Below are 13,091 nucleotides of genomic sequence, written 5' to 3'. Positions count from 1 at the left end.
AATTTTTACTCTCCTTTTTTCCGGAGTTAAAGAGAGATTTGAAGACAGATATAAGAAGTGTGAGCGAATAAAAAATATGTGAACAACTATGTTAAAAATTGTCCCTGCCCAACCAATGGAGGAAGAATAAGAGGTCTTCAAAAACATTAAAAAGTAAGGGATTTTGGAGACTTGAAAACAAAATCAAATTCATCTGAAATTTTATTATATATATATATTACATATTAATTAATTATGAACATTTAATTATTTCTTAAGTACGTGATTAAATTTATTTTTGTATTTTACTGATATTTATACATGATAGCAATTATTATTTTCTCGAAAAAGATGTGTTGTTGTAGACTTCCTTCTTGCATTATGAAGCAGAGTAGAGCCAAATATAAAATATGTTAAAAATAATTAAATAATATCTTCACCATCAATAAAAGTTCCAATGTTGAATAAATAAATTTTATCTTAAATCTGTAAGTCTTTGATATAAATAAACAAGTTTTGTTAATAAAACAAAGTTATATCTCACATTAGTGTGAGCTTTTACATCTCTCGTTATATTTAGATGCTATGACATTACCTAGACAAGAATTATGGTCGAGCCTAGAGGCGTGATGTGGGCGTTTAGATACAGGACTATCTCTGACTATTAATGATTGAAACTGCACTTTCATTAATTGCAATCATTACACGATTAACTAGACTGTTATTAAAATGGCGGTGACGAAGACTTGCTATCTGAGATTTAGTTAAAAAATTCTAAGTTGTAGCTTATTCGAATCTTAAATTAACACTTAAAATATTTTTCTAATCTTTGTATTAATGTTCTCACTTGTCAATGAAGACGTTAGATGCAATCCTTTTTCAATTCGTTTTATTGGAAATCTATTGGGAAGTCTTGTTTGATATTGGAAAAATAGTCTACTATGTAGATTCTTTCAACTTTATATATGCACTTACAATGTTTTATTCTTAGTATTAATGTCCTCACTTGTTAAATGAGACGTCAAACACAATACACATGCAATTCGTTTTATTAGAAATCTATGAGGAATTCTTGTCTGATATTGGAAAAAATAATCTACCATGTAAATTCTTTCAACTTTAAATATACATTTACGATATGTTTTATTCTAAGTATTAATGTCCTCACTTGTTAAGTAACACGTCAAATACAATACCCTTGCAATTCGTTTTATTAGAAATCTACAGAGAAGACCTATTTCTAGTAGTGGATTCTTTCAACTTTAAATTTACACTTAAAATATTTTTAAATCTTAGTATTAATGTTGCCACGTGTAAAGGAAGACGTTAGATGCAATTCGCTTTCAATTTGTTTTATTGGAAAACTATGGGAGAGGTCTATGCCTAGCAGTGGAAAAAAGTCTACCTTGTTGATTCTTCAAACTTTAAGTTTATACCTAAAAAATTTTTAATCTTACTATTAATGTTCTCACGTTAAGATGTTAATGCAATCAATTACAATTCGTTTTAGTAGAAATCAATGGCGAAGCCTTTGTCTGGTAATAGAAAAAAATAGTCTACCTTAAAGATTCTTTCAGCTTTAAATTTACACTTAAAGTTTCTTTTGTTTTTACCATTAATGTCCTTATTTGATAAGAAAGATATGAGATGCGACCCGCTTATAAATTGTTTTATTTGAAATCTGTGGGAGAGGTTTATGTCTAGCTGTGGACTTTCTACTGCTGAAATAATATTGATAACGAGGAATAAAGCTGGGATTTTAATTTCTCTAATGAATGAAAATAAAAACTTGTTAAAAATATACTCGTGTGAATTTAACTTTAGAAAGCGACATTACTTTCCGATTCCTCTAACATATTTTTTTAATTTTGAAATTATATTAGTTTTTTGTTTCATAAAATTAATACAATGAAACGTAAATATACACGCAAAGTGGTACATTCTATGGTATTTTCAACCTAATTTCGACTACGAAGCTCGAGGAATGCGAAACACGAGGTTATTGTTTTGTTTATTAAACGCAAACAAAACACTTGCCGTGATAATCGGTGATTACATGAAGTCTTTTGTTCCACAGGACATGGCGAACTACAGTTGCGTGGCTGAAAATATTGCCGGCAAAAGAATTTCAGAGCCGGCGCTTTTGACTGTTTATGGTGAGTGTAACGTAACAATTGCTTTATAACGCTTTCAAAATTCTGAAAACCAGATCGCGTGTCGACCCGAGCCTTGATGGTATAAAAATCACATTATAACATTCACAATTTGCTTTAATTACAAAATTTATTTGTTTTTTTTTCACGTATATTGGATTAATAAACTTATAATTTTATACACGAACTCAAAGTGTGAATGTACAGGATGATTGAAAATTCATGTAAAAACTTTAAGGGTGAACGAATTGCTCATTCGTCAGCATATAGTATACAAGTGTAATAAAATTGTAGTAAATAGAAAATAATAAAGCGGTAAGGGTAGGCCTCCAACCTATCGCTGGATGTAGGTAGCGGAGGATCGGTCATCGTAGCGATCTTTGGGGAAAGCCTATGCCATGTATTGGACGTCCATCGGCTGAAAAGAAGAAGCATAAAAGTACACCCTGTGTAAAGAGATCACTCTGAAATATATTACATTTTTTATTGAACTAGGGATACATTGTTAACAATATTTAAATTTAATATATAGAATTCGAATTTTAAAAAACGATTTTATTGATATATAATTTCACCATTACGTGTTTTTTTTAAATATGTAAACAGCTGATTTTTGTATAGGATGTTACATATCTTAGTAGCAAATATCGCTGCGAGATCGAATCAGAAGTAAAGAGATCCGCAGAAGAATCAAGATCATCGACGTAGATCGAAGGATTGCTCGTCTGAAATGGCAATAGGCGAGGTAGATCGCTCGTGCCATCGATAGCCGCTAGGGCGGAAATATTCTCGAGTGACGACCTGGAACCTATGGACTGACGACAGTTAAGGTTGTGGAGGAAGTCGCTAGATGCTGTCATCGTGATCTTTGAGGAAGGCATATGCCTTGCAGTAGGCTTTCATTGGCTGAAAAAAGTAGAACTAAACATGCCTGTATGACCAATATATTTCTTTGATAACTACGATACAGTATAATTTATCTGTTAAACAATTAATTTCCGTCTTTTGATTCCGTAATTCCGCAATACTAAATCGCATTATAACACCGCAAGAGCTTAGACATGTTAATGTCTTGTCTGCTAACGAGGTCCGGACACCGGTTACATTATTTCACTAACAATTTATTCGACGGCCGACGGTTCTACGCTATTTAATGCTCATTTCATCCCCCCACTTGTGCATAATAACTATCTTTACTTCAACGAGATCAAAGGGCATGAGCTTGGTTTGCAATTATATAGCGCTGCGCCGGCGCATGGGAGAGTCATTAAGGACGCGTCGATCGCCCACGCCATCTTGGAAATATGGCGCCTTGCTAACTGATTACAATCACCACCGACTTGGCACGTACGAAAATTGTTTTGTACCTCGTTTATATAGGGAGTTTTACAAAGATAGCTATGTTTTTCGATTAATAAATAAACAAACATTTTTTTCTTACATTATATGTAGTTAGTGTATTCTTACATATACTGTTTCTTACATATTCTTACTGTTCGCATCCTTTATGCAACCTGAACTATGTCGTTGGTCTACCTATTGGTGGGACATAACCACGTCGCGTTTACCTGCTAGTAGTCTTAGTCGGTTGCCATTTCTTGGTTAACAATACAACCACTTCGAGCATATTTATTTCAATCATTAGACGTATATTGCTATACATAGGTCTCCTTATAGATTTCTAATAGGATCAGTTAGAAGCGGCTTTCGTACGCTCTATGACGAGATTAATGAAGTCCACCTTGTCGATGGACGTTCTACTCATCACTTAGTGATCTATAACGTCCACTTCTGAACCGTAGAGATCCATCGATCATCCGTTTTAAGCTTTCCTATAAAATTATGATTCAAATTCAAAAAATGTTTATTATAAAATGTTAAAAATATGACAACGGGAAAAAATATAATTTACATTTAAAATGGTTATAATATTCGTTTCAGTATAATCATAGAAAACACTTTGCAATGAACTACCGAATTTTTTTGTACATATATACTTAACAATATATATTGTGTTTAATGTGTTCAAACACTAAAATATAAAATACGTATTTTGAATTAAATTTAAATTATGCAATTAAAATTATAACTATTTTTACGACTTTTTTTTTAAATGAATATTTTAAAATGGTAACTTTACTTTACGTGTGCATGTTTAACTATCAATTGAGACATTTTTTTCTTCGATCTAAAAATACATTATAGATACAATACAATTTTGTTTTGGCGGGAGAAAATAAATTAAAGGCATAATATAACGATAAGATTAACTTTGGATGACAGGTTACACAGGAGTAAGACGGACACAAAACCGTCGTCAGTACCAAAGGGTCACGAGATCTCGTTTGGATTGCAACCGCAGCCGGCCACTTAACCACTGTACCAACAGCGCAGCCAATTGCTTGTGTACACTGTCGATTCCGGCTTTAGAAACGAAGGTACTAATTGGTACTGTTACTGCGGGTACAGTCAGAGTCCAATTACGTTTATTAGAGACCTCGGGGGCCCTTTCAGTTTGTTCTATAGCAATCGTGGAAGTAATGTGCGAATTGGGCAATACATTGTAATTATCGAGTCTGCCAGAAGTTGTTTCAGTTCAACTAACTCTGTTATTTATTCGTGCGTTTTAAAACGTGGAACGCGTGTTAGTGAAATTATAAAATGACTGTTGATTGGTCAGTGCTATGCAACATGTCTACAACTAAAATTGTAAAACTCAAATATAATCTTTTTACAGTTAGAAGTAGCAGTGGCATTACTAAATTAATAAGGCGAATTGTAATTAATTATCACTAGTGTAACAACGGCTTTGAAACGTGGTCTCTCACTTTTCCATTCGTTGAATTTACAATAGAAGCGGGTGGAAGCGAGCTACAACCAATTCCTTTCAGAGACTTTAATAATCTAACTATTGCCAGTCCATGGGGTCCATTTAAGGCTTCAGTGGGCATCTCTGCACGCTATGTTACCTTCTTTCTCACCACCTTCTTCTTCCACTGCAAGGCATAGACTTCCCCCAAAGATCATCACGATGATCTTTCTTGCCCTGCCTGCATCCTGCGTTTTTAACTATGTCGTCGGTCTACCTAGTGAGGGGCATACCTACAACGCGTCTACCGACTCGTGGTCGCCACTTTTACTAAGAGTATAAAAGTTACTTAATTTTTTTTATTTTATATTACTTTAACAATATTTATATGTGCCTATGCTGTGAGCATAAAACAGGCTTTGGATCAAAATAACTAATGGCATCCAAACCTTAAACTGTTTTAATTAGAGCTTTGAAATAAACTTTATGATATTAATTTTAATCAAAACAATATCTTGTTTGAGTTGTTGTAAAATAAAATTATCTTTAGGAAATTATCATGATCTTGAACAAATTACTTAAAATTAATGTCTTTGCTTAGAACGAAGTAAGGCTTCGTCGGTGCCGAGACTGGCCGGAGACCGAGCTTGCTTTATACTTTAATGATAAACATGAAGATAAAATACGTTTATTCAACATATGAACTTTGAACAGAACCCTTAATGATCGTTAACATATTTTTTTTAATATATTTAATTTTTTACTGTACTCTACAATAACACATCTTTTAATAAAGTTTAACAATACAGATTTATACACATAAACTTTATCAGATACAGACTAAATGAAAATAATTAGGTGTATCACTACCAAGGATTCTTGTCATTTAAATATTCATTTATATATGTATGATGCTTAACTTGTACACCAATTCTTAATTGATATCAATACCTTTAGTCGTGTTTTTAATAAGACCTGTTTAATTATCGTTCCTATTATAAGATTACTTAAGTTATAATATCTCAAGTGATTTTACAAATTAATTCATAAATCATTACGTTGTTTCTATTTCATATCAGTAAGTTAATATGAATACAAAGTTTCATATATTTTTTACTGTTTAGTAGAATTTTATTTATGTTAGCTCACTTTAATGGGTTAATAACAAAGCCCAACGCTAATGGGAGGCAATTAATTTTTATAGATGAGAAAACTCCTAAATTGGAACTGCGGGTGGTCTAATGGAGCTGTTGGAATATTAAAACAACTCTAGTGCATTTGTTACTTGATGCTCTTCTTGTTTAGTCCAAATTATTAACTTACATTACAGGTTAATGTTAAAAAATACATATTTGAATACTTGATACTTAACATATTTGGAGAACCCGAAAGTAATATCGTTTTTGCCAACATATTTTGCAGAAAAATCGATTGATTTTTACTGCTACAGCATTCAAAATTTGTATACTAGATGCCAAAATGTTGTTGATAACGAAGGTAAATATATTGTTGATTAGAAATAAAAACTTGTTGAAAATGAACAAGACTACTTGTGAATTAAAGAAAGCGACATTATTTTCCGGTCCTCCTAATATTTATAATTATTGTCATAAATGCAATAAGATGACTCATGTCAGAAATTTTTGTCTTTATAGTATCGGAACACAAAATTCTTTTATCAAGTCATCAATAGTAATTTAATATTCTGCTTGAATTATTATGATTGTTTTTCAAAAGCTAATTTCTAAAAACGATATAATTATATCATGTATGCAAAAAATTTCTCTTATCTTCCATATGAATTTGCTTCATTTTCTTCTTCCTCTACAAAGGCCTGTACATCTTTAATATTATTACTGTTTGATATATTAGATTAGATAAGGCCTTGAACAGTAAATTTTTCAATTACAATTACTAAATCATCTTTCACGTCGCATATGTTTGAACAAAGTATATATAAAAAATTCAACACCATTAATACTTTTTGGTCCCGTGCACCGTGAATTTAAGTAATTTGGACAACATGTGGCATAGCTGTGAAATCTGACAATTTATAACCGTTAAGATAATGTAATGTTCCCCATTACAAGTAATTTAGGGAAGTATCGGATATTATACAACATTTTTGGATATCCTTATACTTTGTGAGGGAAGAAATATTATGGGAAATTATGGTGTGATGAGGATTATTTAGAAACGTGATATGGGTATTGAGATATGATTAAATGTGCCCATCTTGAACCGTTACGTTAAAAAAGTTTTTTTAATGGCCTAGTATCTTTGGGAAGGACAGGGTCGTTTTATTTTATTTTATCATTTTTATTCGCTCTTCTAGCATTCTTCTTATAATCTTTCATACTTTATCATTCTTTCCACATTTCTTCTGCCTTTCTCTCTCGTATCGCGATATCATACATTTCTCACCTCATTCCTCAGTTTTATATTTCTCTATTTTATTTTAAATATTTTCTTGTATATACTTTTTCTTGATTTTAAATTTTATTTATACTGATTGCTTTTTCAGCAATTTTCCTGCAAAGTTTGAGGAATATTGGTCTCTTTTCGTCCTCCTTTCGAACCTATTAACTCCTCGCAGATCTTCATTCCTGCACAATAAAAAATGTTATAACATTGTGCCATATTGGCACCACATTCAAAGTAAGATACGTAATGTTTTATAGAGTTTTGAAATACAAAATCATGGGCACCAATAGTTTTTGTTCCTAATCGTGGGACGCATTAAAACTGTGTTTTTAACTAGATCAATTACACTATATCTAATTACCCATTGTAAATTGTTTCGTATTAAAACTGAACACAAAAATTCTTCCAAAATACTATTCGCTGAAGAAATGGTAATCACTTTGATATTGCCAGAATATGCTTCACAAATAATTTTACAATAGCCGATTTAGATGTTTTTGATGACTCTTTAAAACATTCAAAAATAGAATTCAGGAGCACTTTTGTAGGTATACAATACTCCAGCTCTACCCTGAGATTTTAGAGTTACTGGAGTTTGAAACTACAGTAGTAAACGAAGGCATTCTCGTAGTTTTAACTAACGACGTCAAGGCAAATTGTGAGATTTTATCCTGTGTGAGTACGACATAACTCTTTCTTTGTCCCGGCAACGGAACGATGACCCATGTTGAAGTACTTCAAAAACTGCTTATAAAGTAAGCGAACATAACTCTCATGCCACCTTGACATACGGGATCAACCCAGATCCGTCACCTTCTCCGAGATCCTAATCTTCGGCTCTGGATGAGAAATTCTGATATATTCTCTCTTTCCTTTCGATGCGTGAGGCAACATTACATTTTCTTCTGAACTTAAATTAATTAAATATGTTACTAAAAATATAATAGCCACTAAAGAGGTTTTAATTAATTTTAAACGTAACAGAAATAGCGTCGACGCGGTGTACAACTTTATCCGATCGCCCGGTCCTAACAAAGGTTTAGGAATAATTAAATATTCTAGACAAGCGTATGGGTCAGCCAGGCATAGCACGCGACCTAGCATGACCGCCCTATAGTTACCTGTACATATGATCGCAGCGAGAGATATAACGTAAGTTCTCCTTGCATTTGCGTGTTATGCCTGGCCTTATTTAACATTTAGTTTTTAAATTAAATGAAATTATTTCTAATTGCTTCATTACATCGATACCTTATAAGTTAATTAGAGGTAGTTAATTGACTTTAACGTGGTGAAATTGGCCTCGAGGATGGAGTAATTGTATGTACCCTTATTACACGGGAACATTAATTTTGTTTTCTTTTATAAAGTTACATCTTTTGCCATCTAGTATACGTCTTCCAAGTACGTAATGACAATCAAATATTGTCGACACACAAAAACACACACACACACATTTATATATATATATATATATATATATATATATATATATATATATATATATAATACTTCTAGATTAACAAAGCTTATTTTAGTTAGTGTTTAAAGACTGGATATAAATGATAGTCCTTGTGTTTCATTTACATTTGATTTATACTATAAATAGACGATCAATCGAAAAAAAAACTTATCTTAAATTCTAGAATCATATATTTGAAACAAATGTGGAGATAGGCTTGTGTTTTAACCACGAGAATAACACAGTGAGAATATCTTAATAAAACAGCAATAAAAATTTAAACAAACTAGCGATTTTAGCGACATCTGTCATATAAACTGTATATTGCGTTATTTTTACCGACCAATAAGACTCACAAATATTCAAATAAAGCAAACAATTCATGCTAAGCAAAAGAGACTACAAAATATGTATTAAAACCACAACAATTAAAGTTATATGCAATACTGTCTCACCGATACGTGTACAGGATGATTGGTAATAGATGGAAAAAATTGCACTTATTTCTAATCACCGTGCATAAAGTGATCACTCTAAAATACGTACATGTACTATGTAAAATTGTTATTTTTTTTTTGTTAGAATACGACGTTCCAATAACTTACGATAGTACAGACTGCTGGGATAAGTAATAAACAATAATTAAATTTTCTATGTAAAAATCTGCATTTTTAACACTTTTAATATTACTGAAATTATTGATCATGTGTCGTCATTGCTTCAGCCCATAGAATACCAATGCAAGGAATAATAGACCTTCTCCAGCGATTTATATGGTGCGATATAGCATATTCGCCACGCATGGAAGGACACTGCTACCTATTCTTTGGAAACTTGTTCGTTAGCAATGGAAATCCTATATAATTAACGCACGAAGTGTGAATTATATATAATGCTATATTTCGGGAATCGAACTCGGGGCCTGCGATCGTAAGTCTCAGTCTTCTACCGCTGGGATACCTCTGTTCATTATTCATCATTCAAATCTTTTAAGCTTTTACATCTGTTTTTTTTTACTCGTGAGAAAATCCTGCATCCGATTCCGTTGCCAAAGTCATGCTAAGTGGTTTGGAGAATGGCGCGGTTTAACACCCTCCATCGTCCAGGTCGACTGCGGATAGGCCGACTAGATGTTCCTTCTCTTTCTCTCTCTCTCTCTCTCTCTATAGCCTCCTTCTGCGACATCACTTTTTCGCATATACTAGCGCTCCATGACTGCTCGTTGTAAAGCATTTACACAAGTCAATATAGAGGAATAAACCTTACTACTAATGTGTGTATGTTTATTTGTGTGTGTGTGAATAATTATTCGCAATTACCCTCAGTGAACGGCGGCTGGAGCTCGTGGGGTCCATGGACACAGTGCCGCTGCAACGGTCGCGCCGCAGGCGGGCAGCGGCGCACGCGCACCTGCACCGAGCCCCACCCCTTGAATGGAGGGGCGCCCTGTCAAGGTCAAGCCGTTCAAAGAACCAACGACTGTATACCATGTCAAAGCGGTGAGTTTATTACGAATTATTAGAATAAAATATGTTTTAATACGCATTTAATTATTTTTTTAAATTGTGGATACGTTGCTTAGAAAAACGTGTGAAAATACATGAGATGTAACTAGAGAAATATATTTAACAACTTTAAAAATCGTATGAAATGTAAAAAACTAAGTTTTTTCCAAAAAAAAAAACGTGGAAAAGACATAACAATGAAATTATATATAAGTGTTTATAAAACCCTAAAGTATCCGTTTTTATAACAAAAAAAAAGTATTACGTACGGGAAAATTCAATCCGACAAGTACAAAACATTTATAATTACAAATTCAAATTAGGAATTTAAAACGATTTCGATTTTTATCCCTACTTTGATAACACATTAGCCAAATATACATACGCTTAGAAAAAAAACCTTTGTATTACTTTAATATTTTTGTTATTCTTTTATGAAGGTAAAATTGAAAATTACTTAAGATTCATTGCCATACGTAAAAGCTATCAAACGAGATATATTTCATAAGCACTATACATAAAACCTTGATAAAAATTGCGTAAATTAGAACGTATATTTAAAGGAAAGTTTCACTTAAGAAAGTAACAGTTTAAGAACATTTTATTATCAATGCCTTAAATACATCCGAATTAATTATAGGCTTTGTATATAAAACTACAAAGGTGTACATTAAAACGCTGCATTGAAAGTAATGTATTTTGTATTGAATATTTATTAATTAAATTAACATGCAACATTTTAACTACCTTATGTTTCACATGCATAACTATTAAATTTCACTTATTTTCTACTTAATTATACATATAAATGTTAAAATTTAGGCACGAGCACTGGTTGATAGACTACTGAGATTTGTGTCGCGGGTTCGATTCCGGAGATAAAGTCTTATATATATTACACACGTAGTTGTACTCATAACAAAGTTGAAAGAGGAATGACAGCAGCGTCCTCTGCATACCATAATATCACACTGCGATCGCCAACCAGCCTGCCAAGCGTGGCGATTATTTAGCAGAGGGCGTGTATGAGCTGAAACAACGATGTCATTAAAATGTTGCATAAAAAATAATTAGTTCTCTGTTGAAAAATTTTAAATTAGGTTAATATGCTACATTTCTGTTCACATGCGATTGTAACGTGACAGTAGATATTTTGCATTCGTGACTCGAGTCTTGTCGTTTGGCACGCAGTGTTAGTGTAAAATATATTCCCACCTACGCTTTGGTAGGCATATACACATATATCTACATATTTATGTATATAATTTTTGACTTAATTTTGTTTGCATATTTAAATTATTTTCAGGTTATTTATTCTTGATATTTTAAATGTTTTAAATGGTTATATATTTGACAAGCAAAGTTTTCTAAAACACCTTAATATGACCCTAAAGTAAATGTATAAAAAATTTAAAAAGTGTTGTTTTAATTTTATTTAGATAAAATGTATCTTATGCATTAATTCTTTTAAAGGTTATATCTATAATTATACATAATTTATTAAGATAGCTAAAGGTAAACACAGTTTGAGTGGGACCCCACTAGTGGGACCGACGACATAGTTGAGGTCGGGGGAGGTCGCTGGATGCGAGCAGTGCAAGACTGGTCATCATGAGGACCTTTGGAGAAAACCTATCACTTGCAGTAGGCGTCCATCAGTTGAAAAGAAAACGACAAAACAGAAAAGATTGTGATGTACAACAAACAGATTTGATTTTATATAGCATCTTCTACATTTAAATGTAAAAGTTTTTAACTTGAATATATTCATGTATTAGCTTTGCTTATATTCACTGATAGATATATATAACTTTAAATTTTTTTTTTCTCACAATGCTTACTTACGAAGATGGATACATGGATCTTCAAGCCTACGACAACACACAACAGTTGTTAGTTGGTGAGTAGAGAAAGAAAAAATAAATTTTATATAAGACCCGTATACACTAAAGGTATAATATAATATTTTTACTCAATGATGATAATTTGTTTTGAGCTAACACAATTTACACATGTTTAACGTGAAGTTATGACTTAAATACATTATTATGTAGATGTAAGAACAAGAATAAATATTTTATTATCTAATGGATTCTGGCGTTACTTTGCGGAAGTCCATCTTGAGTAAGAAAAGGACTAATATACAGATACTTCCGCTATGTAGCAGTAGTCGTACAATGCACTAATCGGTGTAACATTACTCCTGAGGATGCCCCGTGGAGGGGTGAAACACATATCGAGTGATTTAACGATGGTAGTTGTGTAATTCGCATTGTTTGCCGCACGCGCATTTATCAGCGTGCGGGCGGCACATCATTGCACGACTACTGCTATATAGCGGAAGTAGCTATATATTAGTCGTTTTTTAAAATATTTTAATCACTGAAGAACTTACATCTGTTAAATAAACTATTTTAAACTGTCTCTTATAATCGCAATAAGTATTGTGCGTTTGAGCTTGTAACTATAGAAATAAACTTTTCATAACTTAGAACTCCCCACTAAATTAACGAATGAATTTTAAGGCAGTGTTTTTCAAACTTTTATATGCCATGCCATACCTTTTTAAAATTCTTACGCCTCCCTATGTAGCATATATGTTATGTTCAAGCTCCAGGGATAAGGTCGTGTTGAATCCACTTTCGAATTGCCCTCTTAACAACCAAATTGCTCCTTTGTGGAACGTGGACCCCATGTTGGGAAACATTTCTTTAATAACTTCATCATCACATCATCGCTGGAACTTGGATTTCCCCTGT

General features: G+C 32.5%; 1 protein-coding gene across 3 annotated transcripts in view; it reads left to right on the top strand.

Moving 5' to 3' along the window:
• Nucleotides 1–13,091, top strand: part of LOC137930964 (netrin receptor UNC5C-like) — a 115,181-nt gene that overhangs the window by 64,021 nt on the left and 38,069 nt on the right. For all 3 annotated transcript variants that reach the window (XM_068774340.1, XM_068774341.1, XM_068774339.1), the window contains exons 5-6: nucleotides 2,057–2,135; nucleotides 10,153–10,326. In XM_068774340.1, the coding sequence (XP_068630441.1) occupies nucleotides 2,057–2,135; nucleotides 10,153–10,326 (253 nt within the window). The remainder of the gene's footprint in view (nucleotides 1–2,056; nucleotides 2,136–10,152; nucleotides 10,327–13,091) is intronic.

This window comes from Battus philenor, unplaced genomic scaffold, assembly GCF_028537555.1.
Source record: "Battus philenor isolate CCGP_79_NKW_IND1 unplaced genomic scaffold, ilBatPhil1.0.hap1 SCAF_7, whole genome shotgun sequence".
NCBI lineage: Eukaryota > Metazoa > Arthropoda > Insecta > Lepidoptera > Papilionidae > Battus > Battus philenor.
Note: the sequence above shows the minus strand (reverse complement) of the source record. Positions and strands in the feature narration are given on the sequence as shown.